The sequence below is a fragment of the Vigna unguiculata genome, chromosome 3 (assembly GCF_037176805.1).
Source record: "Vigna unguiculata cultivar grain cowpea cultivar isolate G323 ecotype 2 chromosome 3, ASM3717680v1, whole genome shotgun sequence".
Classification (NCBI taxonomy): Eukaryota; Viridiplantae; Streptophyta; class Magnoliopsida; order Fabales; family Fabaceae; genus Vigna; species Vigna unguiculata.
This window is the reverse complement of record NC_140794.1, coordinates 53,149,903-53,172,159: the sequence shown is the minus strand read 5'-3', so window position 1 is coordinate 53,172,159 and position 22,257 is coordinate 53,149,903. Positions and strand designations below refer to the sequence as shown.

The 22,257-nt window shown below is 31.2% G+C and overlaps 2 protein-coding genes across 7 annotated transcripts in view; one reads left to right on the top strand and one right to left on the bottom strand.

Moving 5' to 3' along the window:
• The first annotated feature begins 6,412 nt into the window (after positions 1-6,412).
• Positions 6,413-7,935, top strand: LOC114179508 (uncharacterized). Of its 2 annotated transcripts, none has more exons than XM_028065867.2 (3): positions 6,413-6,549; positions 6,627-6,869; positions 7,339-7,935. In XM_028065867.2, exons 1-3 carry the CDS (start codon positions 6,535-6,537, stop codon positions 7,513-7,515), a joined length of 435 nt encoding a protein of 144 aa, XP_027921668.1. In that variant the 5' UTR covers positions 6,413-6,534; the 3' UTR covers positions 7,516-7,935. The 2 variants fall into 2 exon arrangements, with proteins under 2 accessions (XP_027921668.1, XP_027921667.1); XM_028065866.2 differs by having other exon boundaries at positions 7,318-7,935.
• Positions 7,936-8,687: 752 nt separating this feature from the next.
• Positions 8,688-22,257, bottom strand: part of LOC114178088 (tRNA/rRNA methyltransferase (SpoU) family protein) — a 40,234-nt gene continuing 26,664 nt past the window's right edge. For 3 of the 5 annotated variants that reach the window (XM_028063788.2, XM_028063789.2, XM_028063790.2), the window contains exons 26-35: positions 21,128-21,178; positions 19,570-19,713; positions 19,311-19,441; positions 18,792-18,879; positions 16,820-16,879; positions 16,496-16,736; positions 16,172-16,323; positions 16,002-16,072; positions 11,323-11,479; positions 8,688-9,099 (exon numbers count right to left, since the gene is read on the bottom strand). In XM_028063788.2, coding sequence (XP_027919589.1) covers positions 8,935-9,099; positions 11,323-11,479; positions 16,002-16,072; positions 16,172-16,323; positions 16,496-16,736; positions 16,820-16,879; positions 18,792-18,879; positions 19,311-19,441; positions 19,570-19,713; positions 21,128-21,178 — 1,260 coding nt within the window. In that variant the 3' untranslated portion in view covers positions 8,688-8,934. Of the gene's footprint in view, positions 9,100-11,322; positions 11,480-12,728; positions 12,818-16,001; positions 16,073-16,171; positions 16,324-16,495; positions 16,737-16,819; positions 16,880-18,791; positions 18,880-19,310; positions 19,442-19,569; positions 19,714-21,127; positions 21,179-22,257 lie in introns of those variants that run through there. The other 2 variants (XR_014993435.1, XR_014993434.1) reach the window with 2 other exon arrangements.

Below are 22,257 nucleotides of genomic sequence, written 5' to 3'. Positions count from 1 at the left end.
GGTTTATGTCGATGATGTGGTTCTCACTGATAATAACATTACTGAAATTAATACTATAAAAACTCATTTTCATTCTAGATTTCATATTAAAGATCTTGAGTTGACCCTCTCAAATAATTTTTTTGGGCCTTGAAGTTACTGGTTCTCTTGATGGATTAGTTTTGAACTAAATGAAATATTGTTTGGATCTTATTTCAGAGGCAGGGATCCTTGGATGTAAACCTGCACCAACGCCATCTCATCCTTCTATCAAACTTCATGCCGATGAGGGAGCTCTTCTACTAGATCCATTTTCCTTCGGCATCTAATTGGATGATTACTTTACTTGACTAACACCAAGTCTGATATTAGTTTTGCTGTCCAACAACTCAACTAGTTTGTTTCTTCTCTGTGTGACCACATATGCAACAAGCTTTACAGATCATTCGGTACTTAAAACATGCTCATGGCTAGGCTATGACGTTTTGTACAAATCCAACACATCTCTTAAAATTCAGGCATTTTCTGTTCTGATTGGGCAACATGTGCCACTACCTGAAGCTTTGTTTCTAGATATTGTGTTTTCTTAGGCACCTCTTTAGTTGTTTGGAAGTCTAAGAAACAAACCACTGTTTCACGGTCTTCTTCTAAGGCTGAGTATCGTGCATTGAAATCCATGACATGTGAACTATAATGGATTCAATACCTTCTTCAGGATTTGTATTTTTCTGTTCCCACTTCCTACACTGCCCTTTTGTGACAATAATTATGTTATTCACATTGCTAAGAATCCCACTTTTCATGGAAGAACCAAACATATAAAACTTGATTGTCACATTATTTGACAAAAGCTTGTTGATGGCCTTATCCATCTTCTCCATGTTCCTTCTACAAGTCAATCTGCTGATATATTTACTAAGTCATTACATCCTTCTGCTTTCCAGATTGTTACTTCCAAGTTGAGACTTTACAATTTTCATGCTCACCTTGAGAGGAGGTGATAAAGATATTATATATCTTCTACTTTTAATTATATTGATAAAAATATCATATATTTGATTCTTTTTTATTATTATCAAATATTCTGTTTTATCATGTTTTACTTTTTTCTTTTTATAATGGAACATTGTACTCTATGTATTGAACAAGATTCTAATAAATCAGTAAACAATCTCTCTTTGAATTATTTTCACCAAACATTTTGTGCGTAGTCGTACATATTTTGTACAGATTCTTCCTTCTTCCTTTACATGACTTATACTAAGAGGAGTTTTACTTATTGCATTTCCAATAATTTTGTTTCCAATTTATCACGAGTCCAGTTAAGGTCAACATATGAGATGCATCGGGAGTAAAACTAGGCCATTTAAGTGATTTTCTATGTTTTTGATATATATCGAATTGGACACGTGTAAAGATCTACATTTGCCAAAATACATTCTTTAATAATATGAGTACTTTCAAAGTACACCCTGTTGTCTTTCCGCGCACATCCTTCACTTGCTCCGACACCTCTAAGTATTTCACCGACCTTACACTTTGCTTTGACATTGACATTTTTGTGTATGTAAAGGTAACATAGAAGGTTCCCCAAGAAACACAATTACAATTGCATTATTAACGTTGCATCTTTATCGGTGACCAAAACTTCACGGAGTGAAACAACTCTAAAATAGAATCTTCCATGTCTTTCAAGAGCACAAACACATTTGTTTTCATGTTTAGATTCCAATAAGATTAATTCAACAAAGAATTCATCCTACAACCTATACCTTTTAGTGTGGCATATACTATCGATCAACAATACTATATTTAATGATTTAACTAATTTAAGGTGTTTCCAAAAATATATGCCTTTGAACTATAATTGGATTTAAGACAATGAATATGCATGTTACACTCAAATAAATTTCTTTAGATGTGACATTTCAATTTTAAGACCTCTTTTGGTTCTTCAATATCACACTTTATATTATACACATGTTCCTTTCTTCACGGTATAAATGTACAATCACATCTCCTAAATTCACTACTTATTGTTTGCAAAGACTAGTATCTTCTATACTTATCCTCTTTTTCACAACTTTACAATACATATTTATTTATCATTTGCTATTTAATGTATCTGACTTCATATCACAATAACAAAGCCAAACATAAAGTAAATCCCTTGAACTCCTATAAATAAGTCATTTTGGGTAGCAAAGACTTTTAAAATTAGATTACAACATAATTAAATACTATTCTTTTTTCAAATGTATGAAATAATTATAAAAAATATACTTTACCTCATTCTGTGAAGGTATCATTATAATCCCTTTGTATTATTTCATTTTTGGATGGGTCGTATTTGACACAGATAAACTCCATCACTAACATTCATACCTAAAAACATGTCCACCTCATCTGATATTAAGTCCAATATTCCTCAACTTTTGTTAATCTACTAGGAAAACTGTTTGTGCATTTTGAAATAGGTACTATAGAACCTTTTCTTTTTTTTATATATATTTTAGAAAATTATTTTCAAAATCAAAAAAATCACTACACATTTTGAAAACAGAATCCAGAATTGCTATTCACATCTTCCAGATTGGAGGTTCTCGATTGATGACCGTTGATTAATGAGCACGGAAGATTTTTTCAGGATCCAATCGGAACAATTTCTCATATAACTTCAAATTGGATTGTTGGGAATACAACTTTGTCATTGGGAATTCACGTAATGTAAAATGTTAGCACTTGCATGTTTCAAAAATAGGTCATGTTATCCATTACGCTAACTGGTGCGTTAAGGACAGTATTTAAGATAAGTTAATAAATATTGAATTTTGTAAAAGTTTATAAATAATTGTAATATTAAATGAATCATAATTTTAATTTTAATAATTATTATTACACTTTTACTTTATTTAGAAGATAAAAATATTCATAAGTATTATTCATTTTGTAATTGATAATTTATTTGACAAAAAAAATAAATAATAAAATAATTATATTTTAATGTTGTTAAAAATTAAAACATAATGAAACATAAAAAGTTAAGGGTGCATTCTTTGACATTAAGATAGATAACATTATCTAATGATTTGAAGATGACATCGCGTTGGTCAACTCATTCATTAACATTAAGATAGATAATACTATCTAATGATTTGAAAATAACATCGCGTTGGGCCAACTCCTACTTCATGCAAACCAATTACTTATATTTTATATTTTGTTATATATAGAGAAAGAGTATATGAATAAAATAAAAAGTTGTTATATATAGAGAAAGTATATGAATAAAATAAAATAAAATAATAAGTTCGTCCAGTAACATATTGTTTATATCTATCATATCTCTCATCTTTTCACAATCCCTATAAATTCCCAACATGCATAATATTCCATATTATAATTATATGACTCATAATATTTTAAATTGTATTATGACTCTTAAAATTTCATAAATCCGCAACCCAATTAAATCTGCATTAAACTTTCAAGATCAAAATGTGGACTTAAGCGAATGTTTACTGTAAAGTTTGCAAAATTTTTTGATTGATTTGATTAATGTGATAAATTAAAAATTAAGTTTAATTGAAATGAAAATAAGATTATCAAATTGTCCTTGATGTTAAAAGTAATCTAAAATTATATTTAGATGAGTTAATTTATTTTATAAAAAATATTTAAATAAAGAAATTTAAAAAAAATTTAATAAAATAATAATAAAATCAATATATTTACTTCTTCAATTTTTTTTATAAACTATTTAAAAATTTGGAGTATTAACGTGAATTAAAAGAAGGAAAAATAAATCTAGAGCATAGTAGTATTTTTTCTCAAATCACCTTTAAATCATTCCACATAAAGAGAGATCAGAAAATAAGACAATCCCCTATTTCTTCCATTCTCTCTTTCTCAAATTGCTAGAAGTGAACACCTAAATAAAAAATTATGCTTCTCTAATCTCTCTCGGAGTGAACACAACATATGCACCACCATCCATCACTGTGCACCGTCATTAAAATCCACTTAAAGTAACCATAAATGCAACAATAAAGAAGGGACCAGGACCCTCACCATGAAATACTCGCCGAGGCAGTATTATTTGTTCGGATATGGAAATAATTACTACGTATAGAAGTGTACAAAAATTAATTCATAGATAACTATAATATTAAATGAATTTTAATCTAATAATTATTAATGTGATTTTACTTAAGATAAAAATTTCTATAAATATTATACTATTGTATTTAGTAAACTCGTCCCATGAGTATTGTTTGAACTCGTTTTCATTTTGATGGAAAATTTTTACATTGATTGAGTATGAGTATGGGTATGGAGAATACCCGATATTTTCAATTGGATATGGGTATGAGTATAGGAATGAAAATGTACATATTTGTCCCGTCCCTATCCCCATACTCACTATAATATTCGTCCTCATCATCTCTTTGTCCTTCGTTTAAATTATTAAAATACTCATTGTCTATTAAGTTCAGTAAACTTTCACTTAAGTTCACATTTTGATATGAAAAATTTGATACGAACTTAATTGAGATGCAGACTTATGAAAATTTAAAAGTCATCTAATTACAATATGAATATTATGAGTCATATAATTACAATATGAAATATTAGGGGTGTTAGAAACTTTTTAGGATTTATGAAAATATGATAAATGTGAGATATATGATAAATAGAAGAAATATGTTTACATGGAGAATTATATAATATATATATATATATATATATACTTTCAATTTTTTATTTCTTCTTATTATTTAGTTTGTCCTTAAATTCATTTTTATCTTCAATATATTTTCTCGTCTTATCTCAACTTTTATGTAATTATGTTCAAATTATGTATGTCAATTAAATATTTTTATTCTTTTTTAATATTTTTAGTATATATATATATATATATATATATATATATATATTTACATGAGAATGTTTAACACTATCAATTTAAGTATTTCATAGTATAAACTTTTCATTTATTAGGTGATATAAAAAATTTATCTTATTTATTCTTTTATTATTAATTTTTGTTTCATTTGAATAACTTTTTTGTTTCGTTAAAACCAATTTTGTTATATATCAATCGTTCATTAAATTGATATTTAAAAAGTTTTATTAGATCTCTTAGGTATTTTTCATCTTATCATTATATATTTGTTTTTCTTTATGTGATTTTATTCAATGGTCTCTCAAATTATTTATAAGACACACATTTGATAGTTTTTTTAATATTATTTTATAAGATAAAATACTATTTTTATATTTTTTATATAATTTTTTTTCTAACTCATCATCATATGTATCATTTTATCACTATAATTTTATAAATAAATTTAATTTACTATAATATAATAATTTAATATAATCGTCATAAATCTTTTTTTATCTTCATGCAACATATATTGAAGATCAAAAGGTTAAAGATCTATGTTAAAAATTTATTATTATTAATTTAACCTTTGTTCTTTGTATTATTTTGATCAAGTGATGTAATATAATTTTTATTAATATATAAAAAGAGATTTCATTATAATTTAAAAAATTGAAGTAAATTAACATTTAAAATAATTTTTAATTTGAATTTATTTTTCTTTTATATTTTTTTAAATAATTTTGAATTTAATCAACTAGGTTTCATTAATGTTTACAAATTTAATAAATATTTTAGTTTTCATTCAATTTTATTTGGTATTCTAATTTGAAATTTATATAATTATAATATAATTTATTTCTAAATATTTGATATCGAAGAAACAATAATCTTTTTAATATTAAATATTTAATAATATTATGTTTTATTTATCATAATTTTTTATTATTTTATAAAAATTAACTAATTAATACTGAAACATTAAGAAAATGGATATGTATACATAGAAATATATATTCATCCCTAAGAATGAAAATGAGACAAAAAGTGATACTGGATTTGGATATGAGAATAAAGACAATTTTTTTCTTTAAGAATAAATATTGGATAAGGGAACTCATTCTCGTCGCATTCCGTTACCATCCTATTCATGATTTAGGAGTTCAATTACTCACTTGAACATTTTTTAAATAACTTCTTAAAAAATTAATTGATCTGCCTCAAACATTTAGAAGGTATAAGGTCGAATTGAAGGATGAGAAAGATAAAGTGAGAAATATAATGTTTTCGACTTCCTCCACTAACAATTAATGAACATGTATCGATAAAAAAAAAGTGTGGGGTGGGTGAATGTAACGATCAAATGAATGTTGTTGAGGGAAAACAAAGCAAAGAACAAGCTGCCCATAAAATCCCAGGTTTAAGCTGATGTGGTCGCCGCACCATAACTGGGCCCCATCATAGAAGATCACGATAAATAAATTGATAATTACGTCAAGTGGAATTTCGTTCCATCCAAAGAAACACATATAGTTATAAAATTCTGCATAAATTGCTATCAATCAGTAACATCTCCTTCTCCTAGGCCTGCATCATGCATATATATATATATATATATATGGTTATATAAATTCTCATAAAGCCTTGGCTTCCTCTATTATCGTAAAATGGCAACGAAACAGGTAAATGAGTTGTTGATGTTGTGTGAGTGGCTTTGTGGTGTGTGATTTATGAGTTTGATATGTGATATGATTTATAGGTAAGTTTGTGCAGTGATAAAAAGGTGGTAGTGAGGGTATATGTTGAGAAGAAACCTAGGAAGAAGGGATCATCTTCAATTCAGCATCAGCATCAGCTTCATGGCCCTATCAGTATGGGATGTGGAAGAAGAGCAGGGTTGCTTAGCTATTCTCATCTGCTACGTCAGTCTGCAAAAGGAGCATTATCAGCACCTTCATTCTCCAAGTGGGTTGCCAACAATAATCTTCAGCCACCAACACAGGTTACACATTCTATATATACTGCATCATCATCTTCTGAAATTTATGAACAGGTTACATACCATCATCATCATCATCATCAACCTTGTCAGATTATTCATGTTTTCAGATTTACGGGGATAGAACTACTGTATAACTTACTGTAATTTCTGATGTTAGAAATTTAGAAAAATGTATTCCTGTATGATTTTCAACGAAAATGGATTCCTTTCTTTAATTTTTAATTAGCGTCTTTAAGAGAGGTTTTTGAGACGATTGATTAAAATAAATTGAAAGCTACAAACCAATTTGAGTTATTAATCAATGAAAAATAATTGAAAGCTACAATATCAGTTTGACGACAGTCTTAATGCAATAAATTACTTTTAATTATAAAGTGCCTGTTTGTGGTTATGATTTTTTATCCATTTTTGCATATAGGATGTTTCTGAATTTACTATTACATTACAGGGCCGTTTCCTTGTGTTGCAGATAGCCCCTTCGAACATGAAAAAGGCAACATGGTTTGGCAGCTGCAGTTGGAAACTACTGATTCCGAGGTTTCTAAGGTCATGGTCAAAAGGCAAGAAAAAGGAGAATAAGAAGAAACATATGGGTGCAGATTTTTCAGGAAATGGAATGAGAATGATCTGCTGTTATAGGTCCTGACTCTATGGATTATTAAATGATGCATGTTTCATTCTCTGGTATGGAGAGGGAGAAGTTTCATTCGGAATGTGCTATCAACAAGTCGCAAGTTAGCTTCAGGGTCAATTTTATCGTGGTGGTTCACATCTCTCAAGGTATAATGTCACCGATCTCGATTCAAGTAAGAATTGATATGGTTTGATTAGATTAAACTTCTCACACTAATCACTGAAATGGCCTCAGTTATTGCTGCTAATGCGTATGGGTCCTAAGGTTACTGTACATCACTGGTCTTATTTCATATTTTTATTCTCTTATTTATCTTTTCCTAGAACATTTTTGTTGTACAAAATGCAATTTCTTTTCAAGGATTGCAATCACTGATTTTTCAGTATGGTGTACAAGGATTTTCAAATATTCAATTTAGATCTTTTATCTTCACGTACAGTGCCCCATTCTTTCCAGGTAACGTTTAGTAACATGGCTAATCCAGGTAACGTTCTGAGATTCCTTTAACTTTGGTTTAAAGGAAAGAAATAAAGTAAATTATTGAGAAAAAAGGTTAAAAATAACTGAAAAGGAAACTTATTTAGATAAAAAAAAAGTTAAAAGAGATTATTTAAATGGAAGAAATAGGTGAAAAAGTTAATAAAAATGAAGATAAAAGTGATATTTTATTTGATTATTATACCTACCAAGAAGAGATTTTAAAATAAAATATCAATAACGATAATTTACATTTCATGTTAGATAATTTACTTTTATTTTTTAATTTTAACACATAATTAACAGCAAAATAAGAATATTAAATAATTATCTCTTGATTATATTATTCTGGATTTTTTTTAATTTTAAAATGTAATTAAGGATAAAGGTAAATTTTTACAAAAAATAAACTAAAAAAAGAAAAAAAAACGACAATAGTTATGTTGCAACATAATTGACTAGGACAAAGCCTTTGAAAATTATCATAAAACATGAGTATCATTATTGTTTGTCACCTTTAAATCAGACTTTCCACATTCTTTTCTGGTATGAGCACGGAAAGTCAGAACAGTGGAATCACCTCTTTCATCCAGACTTTTCTCTATTGTCGGTGATTTCATCGATACAAATTTATATCCCTTAACTTTTATCTTATGCTCACATATATGAAATACTTTACAATTACAAAATCTAAAGGATAAAAAAAATGCCTCAAAACCACTTGCATTGATAGTCCATTTTCTGGCGCTTGACCACTCTTCAAGTATAGAATACAACAAATATTTAAAAGAGAAAACCCTAACCTCGAAAAACCTCTCCTATATTCAACTCTTGCACGTTTCTAGAGTAACAAAACAAAAACACATTAGTTTACAACAAAAGCAATTTCCTATAGTTTAACTTACTTTACAAGTACATCTAATTGGCTTCCAAAATTAGTCTCGCAGTCACGGGCTATTGAGATCTCTGCTGTCGAGTATACTCCCAGAGAGCAATTGCACCACTGACATGAACATTAAGAGATCTAACAACACCAAATTGTGGAATTTCTATGCAAGCATCCAAAATATGAATTACATCCACAGGTATACCTTCTTTCTCTCGGCCGAGAACCAGGACCTAAAAAAACAAACAAATAATATATTCAAGAATGGACACATGATGTTAGAAATGAGAAATAAAACGTATCCTAAATATAGGAAAAGAGAAAAATAGCAAATCAGTTAGCACAGAATTATTTGTTTGTCCTCCTCGCTAAGTAAAATTTGACTAAACAGTAACTCATATATAGCCTCCATAAGCTTCTCACCCACCAGGAACAAAAATTGAAAAAAGAAAGGTCAATATTAATTTCAGACCACATCACATTGGTCATTCAACAATAATTCCATTAGTTTTGTCCTTCAACTACTAATTTGATATCATTAAGGACCAATTTGAAAGCAAAATCTGGTATGAGAGGACCCATTAAATACATATTGATGGAGTTCTAATTTGGTGCCACTGGCACATCTTTGCACAACTATAAAGGATTATGCTAGCTATTTCACCTTCATTCAATATTAAGAGTGGTGATTCAATATGACAATAATTGATCTTGAACTTTATGCCAATATAAATTCGTTCTGATATTTAGTGCGGAAAAATCATTTGCCACCCCCAATATTTTTTTCTGAGACTAGTTTACCTCAGAAAGTCACAATTTCATTCCACCACTTCTACATTATGAAATCTTCACACCAATTATGCCACCACTTCTACCTCTTTAAATAGAATAAAAGATCTAAAAAGAAATCCCTAAACTCCTGTATAAACTTTTATTTCTAAAGATATGGATCAGCGATTCCAAAAATATTCTATTCAGGCCAATCATCCGAGATTCTAACTCTCAAATTGATAAGATATGATTCATTGCCAACTTAACAACATCTGAAAGTAACACTATTCCATCATTTCAACCGTACATCTGCATGCTGATTTCCATTCGACACAATGAAAAAATGTCTCATTATCAAGCTTTCGTGAAGTGTATGTATACTTCAACACGAGTACCACTGCTGACTTGTTATATCAGTAGTCCCATAGGTTTATCGCACTCAAATTACAGATCTTCTAAACTGGTCTTTATCCATTAGAAGTCCATAAATCCCAAATAATGTGTTTAAATCTAAACATTATCAACTCGACTGAGATTGAGATATTGTCAACTTGGTCAACATAGGAGCATTGGTGGCTCAACATCACTTTTTGGATTGGAAGGGGTTTATTCAGGCAAAAGTCATTTGTGGTTATTTTCAACTGAGTTAGAGTTTTCATCAATATCAACAATGTTTTCCAGTTAAACACAATTGTTTCCGATTAAAGTCAACTGTAGTTACTTTTCAGTTGGATAGTCTTCCGGTCAACACCAACAAAAGTGTTTTTTCCTACCAACATTGGTTGAGTTTATTTCCTGACAGGCATTAGTCAAAGTTTTACTGATCAACATTAATTTGACAATCTTTCAAACGAGGTTAGCCAGGCTTTTTTATTGGTGACAATGGGACATATAGACCAAAGTATTGAACACCGCAAAAAACCTATACATGATAAAAAGACAATAGACATACAGGCAAAGGAATAATGATTAAGAATGAATAGCAAAATTCTAGGGTTATTTCAGAGGGTTCAGAAACCACATGCTCTAGCATAACCTTTCTCATCCCATACACGATGAATACATGATTATATAGACTTATTGCATTCCTTGCACATGATTATAGGATAATTTGTTTCACCTAAATGAGATTGAGATGTCAATGTATATAAACAATTTATTACAGTAGGATTCAGAATATTTCAATGGATTATCGACAGATAATATCCCTAAAAAGGTTTTCTCTTGATAATATGATTAGAAGAGCAATTTATCTTAAAAATATAATATAAAAGATCTAATAAAGTTAATTCATAAAATTGAGGATTAATGATTATTGTACAATAAATATAAAATGAACAGCTGCCTAGTCTCCTAAATATAGACATTAATAGAGCGCAACTACACAAGTTACTTGCAGAAAGAGAAATTTGCATGCACCAAAAAGCAATTCAGAATGCAATTCAAACCAAGCAGAGAATGCAAATGCAAACCAGTCAATTGGTTTAATCATGATCATGTGTTTCATTGACTCTCTATTAGAAGGTAAAATTCAATAACTACATTTCCTGAAAATGCACTACTGTATATGGTAAATGTAAACATTACGCAAGGAAGATAAGTCCAAACAGCAGAGTATATACTCCTGCTGATGCGATGTCGCCATGCAAAAAATAGTTAAAGAACTTGAAGATCGGAATACTTACCATTTTTTTTGGAAATATATACTGATCAAGGGGTACACTGTTTGCAGTTTGTTCCAAACCTAAGATGGAAAATCCTTCTCTCTTTTTTTTCTGCAAGTAAACCTTTATGCTATCTACTGGGACCTCTATTATAGGAACCCACTTCTCAGCTGTCACACTGCAAAGAACAAACAAATTTTGGAAAGATTGAGAAAATAAGAGTGCAATGAATTAAATTGCTCTATAACATGAGACACACACACACACACATGTGTGTGTGTGTGTGTGTGAATTATCAGTTCATTTGAATTTAAGTCTGAAAATGAATTTTCACTTATGCTTACATTTTTATTACTTTCAAATTTAAATTTAAATTTGAGTGTGCATGCACGTTTGAATTTGCATTAGTAAGACCCTCTAAGCAATCATTAGGTTGCTGCTGATTTTATGAGGTTAGGTTAAGTCCCAAGCACAAATTCTATGATATATTACAATGTTTTCATACTCTTAAGAAAGTGGAATTGAAGTCTAACATAATCTTACAAAACTGACTTGTAAGATCAGGTTTTTATACACTATAATTTGGTTTTATCTCTAGTTGATGAGGGTTTTTCAAGAGATAAAAAGATATTATTTATCCAGAGTTGATATAACATTTTGAGTCTAAGAACTGACTATATGTTTAGAAGCAAGAATTATATGATGAATTTCGTATGATATATAGACCTTATCAAATTTGCTCAGTTTCAAGTCGAGTGAACACAAGTGCAAAATAGTTTAATTAATCCCAATATCATCAATTACTATCTATAGAATTCTTTGGTATCAATAAGATTTTAACATTCCTGTGGAGCATATAGATTATTATATGCACCAAGCCTGTTAGATACGTAGTTAATCTGAGACCCCATGGTGACTTGGTGAATACATATGCTAGTTGATCATGGAAATTGACAAAGCTGGCAAATGTTTCTCCGGATATCACTTCCTCTCTTGCAAAGAGACAATCACACATGCTTCACCCTTGGAACACTGGGTATCAAACAATGTGCATGACTACCTACCTAATTATCACATATGATAACTGTGTAAACTCCCCAAACTCTAGTTCCTCAAGCAACTATTTGAGCCAAGTGAGCTCCTAACTAGCTATAGCCGTAGCTCGATCACTAGACTTGGCTACAAATTTTTACTTCTTCCTTTCAAATAGGGGCGGTTATCTCCAAAAAATTAAAAAAAAAAAAAAAACAGAGGTGGAACTTCTACCAATGGGGGAGTCCATCCATTTGCATCAAAAACACCCTACAACTCAAGTGTGTTCTTTGTCATAATACAAAAGACCATTTTTTGAATCTCCTTTTTGATGTACCGAACAATGTGAATTACTACAATCCAATGTTCTTTACATGGAGAGTTGAGGAACTGACTTACTACACTTGTTTGCCTTCGTTGATGCAGATTATGCAAGTTCTCTTGTTGATAGAAAATCAGCAATTGAATGTGATGGCAATATCATCTGCTGAAACAGAATTCAGGTCCATGGCACAAGGGCTATGTAAGTTACTATGGCTAAAAATTATCTGATGACTTGATTAATTTGGAGTGAGTGGCCCATGAAGCTCTATTATGGTAATAAGTCAACAATAGACATTGCACATAATCCCATTCAGCATGACAAAAGAAAACATTCAGAAATAGATAGACACTTCATTAAGGAAAAATTAGAAAAAGGTTTAGTCTGCATGTTATGCATTATATCCAAGCAACAGGTGGTTGATGTGGTGAACAAAGGATTTATAATGTGGGAATGGAGGACATGTATTCCTTAGCTTGAGAGGGGGTGTTGAAATATGGTATAAATATTGGAGATTTACTGTACAACAAATATAAATTGATTCAATAATAAATAGAGTTGTTTGTAAGAAATTCCTAAAATTAAGGGGTTACAATTAGGAATTTATTTGGTAGATTATCTCTAGATTTAGTCTTTTTGTTCGGAGATTTATTTCCTTTCATTAGGATTTCGTTTTTCCTTTAATACCAACGCATTTTGTTTTTTTCTTTTTTTTTTGAGATCAAGAAAAGTAATTCTGTAATTATTGGTTACTTCCTACAATTTTTTTTCACACTTTTCCTAGTGGTAGAGGAATGGAGTACGAAGTCTCACTCATTTATAATGCACACATGTCACTTATCATAGCTTGTTTCCATCATTGATAGGCAAAGGTTTCACCTGCATTCTCAGGAACAGATACAAAGGACTAGGAACTAAGACAAGAACAGTAGGAGAAATATGGTGATAAGAGAAAGAAGTATAATGAAAAGAAGGACGACAAGTAGAACAAATAACTAAACAAAGATAAATGGGAATTTCAATCTTAGGAGGTGAGACCGAAGGGATGAGGTGAAGGAGACAGTACCAAAGGAGAATTTGTCGTCTTGTTGGTGTTAGGTGGTGGCAATATAGAATAAGTATAACAGTAATAAACCCACAAGGTTGTAGATGGGTTGTGATGGGAACCGAGAAACAAATAATGGGCCAAAGGAGCACTTGATCCAAGAAGCACAAAGTCAGCCCATAGTATGAATTGTTTGTCAGAAAAAAGAAAGAAAGAAGGAAGTAGGAAAAGGAAGGGCGTTTGTTACGGAGAGAGAGACTATAGACTATAGAAGGCATGATCAGCCAAGTTTTGGGGGGACATGGTGATTTTGTATGATTTTTCTGGTATAGAGACGCGTTTGCTTCCTGCAAAGGAGCTTAGCTCTGGGGCATAAGAGGGCCTGTCCTCTTTTGCATTATTTTCTGTTTTCATCCATTAATTCAAAGAAGTTCCGCATATCATCTTTTTTTGGTGTTTGTTATTGCATCTGTATTTTGGTTTTCTGGTTTACAACAGGTTGAGAACAAAAATGAAATGGGATCGGTGCAAGTGCATAAGGATGTTGAAATGTAATATTATTCAATAAGTGCCTTGCCTCTTTTCCTATTCTACACACACACATACATACACATGAATAAAAGCACAATAGAGTAGGTTGATTACATTGTGCTTTATCCGTCTTATTTGTTAAATTTGGTAAGATACTCGTTGTCTTCTTAATTGTCTCCAGCAAAACTGCCATTATCATCGTTGTTCTCAACCATCGTCAGTAGTCGTCAATGCTGTTGTTTGTAGTCGTTTTGTTAAAAGAAGTTAGGGTTATGTATACCTCAAGGAGGGTGATCCAACCCCAGTGGTCATGCAACCAACTGATCATCCAAGCATTGATCTACATGGAACAAATTTGTGGCACATGTCCTTCCACGTGACGACTACTACATCTAACTCATCAGCCTCTTCTATCTCTGTTTCTCCCTTCATTTCACTGTTCCGTACCTTTCTGTTTGGATACATGCTTTCTCTCACAATTTTAGGGTTTCTCTTCTCTTCTAAGGTTTGGTCACTATTCTTGCTCTTGAATATGGCTTCAATAGGCTTTGTTCATGTCTTTTCGATTGCTCCAAGCACTAAAAGTAAATGATTCAATTGGAAGAATTCTTTGTCTTGGTCTACTTATGTAGAATTATGGTTCCTTGGCCAAGGATACTGTGACCACTTAGAAATTGAACTCAACTATACTCCGAACGCTTACATATCTCAATGGCAAAAGGTTTCCAACTATGTGTTGTTTTGTGGCAATCAGTTCAGCCTGATGTTTTCCAGATGCTCGTATCCTTCAGAAAATGTTTCTCATGTTGGAAGAATGCAAAAGAAAATTTCATTAATGATATCCAACATCTCTTTGATGTAACTCAGTAACTTCTCTCAAACAGACCAACCATGATATGGTCTCACATATGGCAAAGGCAAAGGTTGTAGTGGTAGATTCATTAAGAGATTCCTAGTGGTAGATTCCTAGTGATAGTAATTATATGGTCTTGATTTTGAGAAGCCTACATTTCAGATTTTGATCATGTTCGTAATCAAATTCTAGCTGATGATCTGGATGGTTTGATTACTAGATTGCTTCATATGCTTAACCTTATGAAAGAAGACAATCAAACTAAAGTTATTGAAACTTCCACAATTGCAATCTCTCGTGGAAGAGGAGGAGGAGGTCGGAACATACAAGAAGGACGTAGTGGTAGCACTGGACATCCTCAATGCTTATATTGCAAGAGAATTGGTCATAACCAAGAAATTTGTTATTTTTCCAGACAAATCAGTCATAGTGGGGCCAAAAAGAGATTTTCATCAATTTTGTTCCTGAACTTGAGAGTACTCCCCAGGAAAGCCATGCAATGCTAATAACATGAAAAAGGTCTGACTACTCTGGTCATTAATCATGATGATCACTTGGATGACCCAAATAGACAAATGATCATTGAAATCATGAATGTGAAGCAAAGAGGACCAGACAACAATCATAGTGGGGGCAGAAGGAAATACTAAATTTTGTTCCTAAATTTTGTAAGTAAACCATACCAAGCCAGTAACATGAAAATTGTCTGAGTACTCTACAATTCCTTGGCAGGGGTCATAGAAGGAGGCATAAATTTAGTAAGATCATGAAGTAACATATTTCCATCAAGTGTTTATGCTGCAATTACATCCATGATGAACTAACATAATCTATAGATTTTGTATGTCATTAGGATAATCCGTTCAATGTTTGTTACAACTATAAAGCTAAAAAAAAAAATCTATTATCATCACAACCTGATTAGTTGGAATTGTTTGTCGTTCATCACTTTTGTATCTGCAATGGCCAGACCTGATGCTCTAAAAACCTGCTTTATACAGGAAAAGGATTACAGAAAATACAGCTTTTTTCTCCAAAAATAGAAAATGAAAAAAAAAAGTGTAGATAAGACAGCAGAACAATTTACTTCACATGTACGAGCCAAACCAGCAAGATTGGGTATGCGGTCAAGCAAAGATGCAACAAGAATAAAATTCTGTCGACTAGCTTTTTGTTGCTCTAGAGATGATCTTCTTGACTGCAACAATTGGTCGAGAAGGAGATCATCCCTTTCTATCTCTGTCATGGCGATCTTGAAATTAGATAATGGTAAAAACAAAACTATGAATCACATAAAAACATGTGTAACTCAGACAACACAATACAAAGTCATAATTTTCCATAAAAACAAAGTGTTAAATCATCGGTTCCTTTCTATTCCATTATAATTTACTGAAAAATTCAAACATACCAGACATTTTTTTGTAGGTTTCATCATTTCCATAAAGGACACCAGCTGCATTGTCCCCCTTGTCATGTTTGGCAAAAGTAACCTTTTTCTGGAAATCTGAAGAAATATCTACAGGAACCGTTCCTTCAGTGAAACCAGATAAATTTTCCGTGCTATTCGTATACCCACTGAAATTGAGAGCCTCATTCCTGATCGTCACTACATCCTTTGCCATCGAACATCGTAGGTCTTCTCTAGCATCCTATAACGACAGAGGAAAAACGTATAAAGATGAAACAAAAACTATAACCTCTCTCTTTTAGACAAGTATGGCAAAGCACTTACATTTAAAAATTTGAGCACCTGCTCCATGAGAGATGTTGGAACACATTCAAAATCATCCTCCTTCTCACACCAAAAAAGAGAGAGATAATAAACAAATCTATCATAAAATTAGAAATATAAGCTAATCCATATTGAAAATATAGAATTGTATATGTTCTGAAGGTATTGTGTGTATAATGTAGAGCACACAATATGTATTTATACTATTGAATAGAATCAATTACAATAAAGGCACATAATAATATGTAATCAATCACCCTAATTTACGAGATTATGTAATGATTGATTTCCTAGATATCTGTAACTGCTGATTATATTCTAATAAAAATAGCTTATTCTTACTAGAAAGAATATTTTATCTAGACACATTAGAAATGATGGATCCTCGGGTAGAATTTTGTGTTAGTCAAATGAGTTATCGGAAAATATTCCCAAGTCAATGATGGGTCCTCGGGTAGGCTACACATGAAAATGCATTGCTATCCATTTTTCTGTACTGGAGCAAGCCCATTCCACACATCTACCATCTAAAGTGCTATATCAACAGTATTGCATATGCCTAGTGGAAACCAGGACTACCAATGGGAATTCTTTTCAGTAAATCATATTTCAACCACAGTTTCCATTCTTCCTCTTCAATAAGGTAATTTCATCAATACACCCGGTGTCATGGTTTCAGAACTAAATAATGGCAGTGGACAATGACATGGTAGGAACCAATATTAAAAATGAAAAAGAAAAGAAGGATTTTTACTAAAAAGAACTCTAACATTTTCAGGCTGCTCTCGGACACACCTCTCAAATGGTGTGTCCCTATGACTGATACATATTGGACACCAGCAGTCATACAACACATATCGGTGAATTGTTCAATTCAAAAGACATTTTGTGTGTCGGACAATGTTAATAAGGACAAATACAATTATTTTCTAAAAATCTATAAACTTATTGCATAAGTTTCTATTGTGATTATAGATTTAAGGAATAAATCTTGTATGATCACAAATATTTAGATTATATATGTATTATTGGGATTTTTTTTAATCTCCTATTATATCTTCATATAATGTGAAATTTCTTTAAGTTGTTAATTTGTCTTTAAAAGAATCTCGACTAAATGTCTTTTTCAATGTGATGGTCAAGGGGATGAAATGTCTTAAATGAATAATATCCTCTTTTCACTTTTTAGATGTTAGATAGATTAGATTCATTTTTGTATTAGGTGACTGACAATATGTTTAGATTATTATAACTGACTAACCCTGTTTATAGATACTAGAAAGAATTAATAATAAAGAAAGAAGATTTTTATTCAATTTTGAAACAGGACATCCACTTCTATATATAGAGAACTCAAACCCTAAAGTAATAATTACAAGGGATCTCTAGAATCTTCTAACAACTTCTAGTAATTTAATATCCAAACAACAACTTCCAGTACTGCATTTAAAATCCAACTAACAACATAGATGATTTTGAATAGTTAATTTAAATAACTCATAATTATCTAAAGTCACAGATTCATGTTACCCCATGTTCTACATTTTAGAGATTACATGTGTCAAAGTGTCTATGTCCAGTGTCAGTATCCATGCTAAGAAGTTCTATTTAAAACCGAGGGGAATTTAATATTAATGTTCACCAGGAGGACCAATATCCAACAATATATCCACCATAAAATATATAACATGTTTTAAAGTGGAAATATGTTGATCTGGTGAGTAAAGAACTAGTTGTAATATCCAGTACACAGATAAAATTTCACTATGGCTCAAGGAGAAATTTTATTAAAGTCAAAACATTGTGGGGTGGGTGGGCTCAAGATTGCCTGAGCAACTGGACCACACCCTTCCATGAGCTTGACTGATCCAAAACTAAAACAGTCAAATATTAACTACCTTAATTAAGATATTCAAGGGTAGCATTTGTATAAATGTCCAAATACATATTAATCACCAAAACCAATTCTCACCTCAACTCGATTAATGAAAATTCCAGCAGGTGTAACAGAACTCTTCGGGTCATAAGCATCAAGATATCCTTCCATTGATGTTCGTAAGCTGAAAAATTATGTAAATTAATGAGTTTAGTGCAACAGAAAGCAGTGCAAAGAAATGAGTTTAGTCTGTTAGAGAGTAGCACAAAACTTTTAACAGTTAGGTATTCTCTCAATGCTGCGAGAAATCAAATACAAAATATAGACTTCCTGGTCTATATTAGAAGGAAAAGAGAATATTAACTGATGGAAAATGATACTGACCAGATTTTATAATTTAAAAATCCAAGACATTAAAAATCAATTGTATACTAGTAATTTCGTCACATACTAGAGTTGCAAAATTAAGGATAAAACATAATATACTTGAAGAGCAATGTAAAAAATGACTTAACACTCTGACTGTTTTACAGATGTTATAATATTGGAAATCTATATACACACCAAAGAAAAATAAACACATATATAACAGGGAAAAAAAAGTAAAAATAATACCGTGCACAATCAGAATTTCCTGCAAGGTATGTCTTCAAATCTGCAAAGCACCTCTTCTCTAATGGTGCCATCTCAGAAGGTCCATAATTCAACGATGGAAACAATTTATGAAGAATTTGATATACAAGTAACTGCAACAACAATCACAGATATTATGACACGTTTATATTAGTGATATGTGTGTGTAAAAGAGAGATCAACACTAATATATATATATATATATATATATATATATATATATATTTATATATGTAATAACCTGCGCAAAACCACGTAAGCTGTGATGATGTGATGTTAGCAATGGAACTAGAGGTGGAAACAATTCAGCCAAATGACTAGATTGAACATCTTCAGATGAATTGAGAATGACATTAGCTGCTATGAATACATATGAAGATAGTGCCTGCACATATAAGAATAAAATTACAACATTTCAGTTAGCATAAAGCAGTGTCAGGTTTCAGTAACTATAAGTAGCTAAAGTGTATTTAGCTTTCCGGTATTGTGTAGTTAGTACTGTACAGTTGTCACTATAACATCAACAATTTATTATGCTCTATATAAGAGCATATTGTATTCTGCAGTAACTAGCCTTTCAGATATAACAAAATTCAGTTTTCACTTATCTTTCTCTTGTTCTGATTATTTTTTCTCTCTACATTTTAACATGGTATCACAGGATAAGTATTTATGCTGTGTGCATTAATAAACATGGTTTCAGACCAAGAGAAAATAAGGAAAATATGTGATAAACTGAAAGTAGTTTATGTTGAAAACGAGAAGGGGTTAGCATACAACGATTAATGTGTGACTTTGGCTAAGGGTGGGTGATTTGCTGAACTATACTTATCCATCTAATCCCATATACTTTAAACAATATTATTTTAACATCTAATTTTTTTGAAAATACTTAAAACGGTCAGTGATTACATAAGTGTGGCCCAGTGCAAGAGGCCGACAAGTAGTACAGGCTAGGTTAGTGCAGCCTTACCCTGCAAGTGGGACTATTTCTAACATTCGAACTCAGCCCCATGAGATCACAGGACAATCTTACTTTTGCACCAAGTCTCACCCTAATTATGATTACAATTTTGCCAGGAAAATAGAACAGGAAACACACAAACGGCACTCAAGAGTTAATGCATTAAATGAGACATTAATGGAGTCTATCCATCAATTCAGACATTACTGAAGCTTAGGCATCAATTAAGGCGTCGTTGCTGTTTGTTGGTACAAGATAAATTTGCACAGTTCAGTAAGTAGAGAGCATTGCCTGTAATTGTGTGATTTGTACACACATGAATACTCTAATTTATAATTGTTGGATGGAGATCATTCATCAACTAGAAATAGGACCACATTATAATATATAAGTGGGTGCAAACCTAACCCTACAAGTTAGTTTTTTAAGGTTGTTTTAGGCTTAAACTATACTTTCTAGGATGGTATTAAAGTTCATCCTAACAAAGGTTTGTTGGACTAATCATGTCACTAGTTATCAAACCACCCACAAATATATAGTCTCACATTTAAGATCTTCAGCATTCCGTGTGAGAGGGGTGTTGGAAATCGTACACTATCTAGAGATATGACCAAATTATAGTATAAGTAGGTGAAAATCTCACAATACATGTCAATCTTATAAAGTTCAGTTGGATTTAAAGTCCAACTTCCACAAATAATGAAGAGATACAACAATAAGGTACATAAGTAAAACCTAATAATAGATGATATTTGGTTCAAGATTTCTCTATCAAATAATATCTGTAGCAATAACAAAAATATGACAGTAAAATAGAGATCAAAACAAAATTTACCTGCTGCCTCATGTCATAGTCCCGTAATATAGGGACCAATCGCTCTTTAACCTGGCAATTACACATCATGAAAATTGGAAGAAAATATAATTTCAACACATAGTAACAGATTACAAACTTTACAGATTAAGTTACACACCCAAAAGTGAATGAACAGATTTACAAAAAAAAAAACATAGAACGCAGTCAGTTCTCTGTCAACTTTAAGGATTAATCCGAACACGGGGAAACTGAAAGAGTAGCCACTTGTTCTCATTCCCCACACAAAATGAACAAAAAATAAATACTAAAACTGATTTCATTTACACAACTACAATTTCACTTTTCTTTTTTCACTTTTATGATAATTGACCATAGGAAGGCCCCTTTTTTCCGAGGTTTTGACCACAAGTGTAAACTACAAGGTAGGATTAGCGAAAAGGGATTCATCTTGATATTAACCTGCCTGACCTGGAAGAAAGTTAGTCAAGTCATCCCACCCCATTTTAAGGTGGGTTAGCCAGTTGACCAACCAAAAAATTACAAGAAATAACAAAGATGCACTTCTAGACAAACTTAATTGGAAATAATTAAATCAAAATCATAAAATAGTAAGAAAGTTCATTTTTTAAATTTAGATATAAAAGTTAAAAAATAAAAATAAAAAACCATGGATTTCAACATATATTTGAAGTGGGTCAAACAGGACGAGTTAAGAAGGTTAATGGATTATAAAACCCAACCCAACTCACAAAATAGGAGAGCTGGGTAGTTCAACCCATAAATTGGACATGTTTTGTCAATCCTACAACTAAGCGCTTTTGTGACTGAGTACAAGCAGAAAATATGTTGTTAAGAAGAAGAAGCAAGAAACTCTGGTAAAGCAAAAGCAGAAAATCTTTCATTTTATGTTTATATTTACATGAAAAAGGAAGAGAGAGAAAGAAATATTTTATTGATATTCAATCACAAATTACATCTTCATCATCTTTGTTTGCAATAACCAAAACCTTTAAAAAAGGAAAGAAAAATATGCTAAAATAAATAACAAGTTTCTGAAGATACTATTTCCTAATTACTATGGAGATATTGAGAATATTTTTTAATCCTAATAATCTGCTATTCACAACATATATTCATCTATCCTAAGA

Bases quoted from the DNA above. Each gene is read 5' to 3' on its own strand.
- LOC114179508 (XM_028065866.2), top strand. The intron at 6,870-7,317 runs GTTACACATTCT...ATTACATTACAG, and splicing joins ATCTTCAGCCACCAACACAG to GGCCGTTTCCTTGTGTTGCA.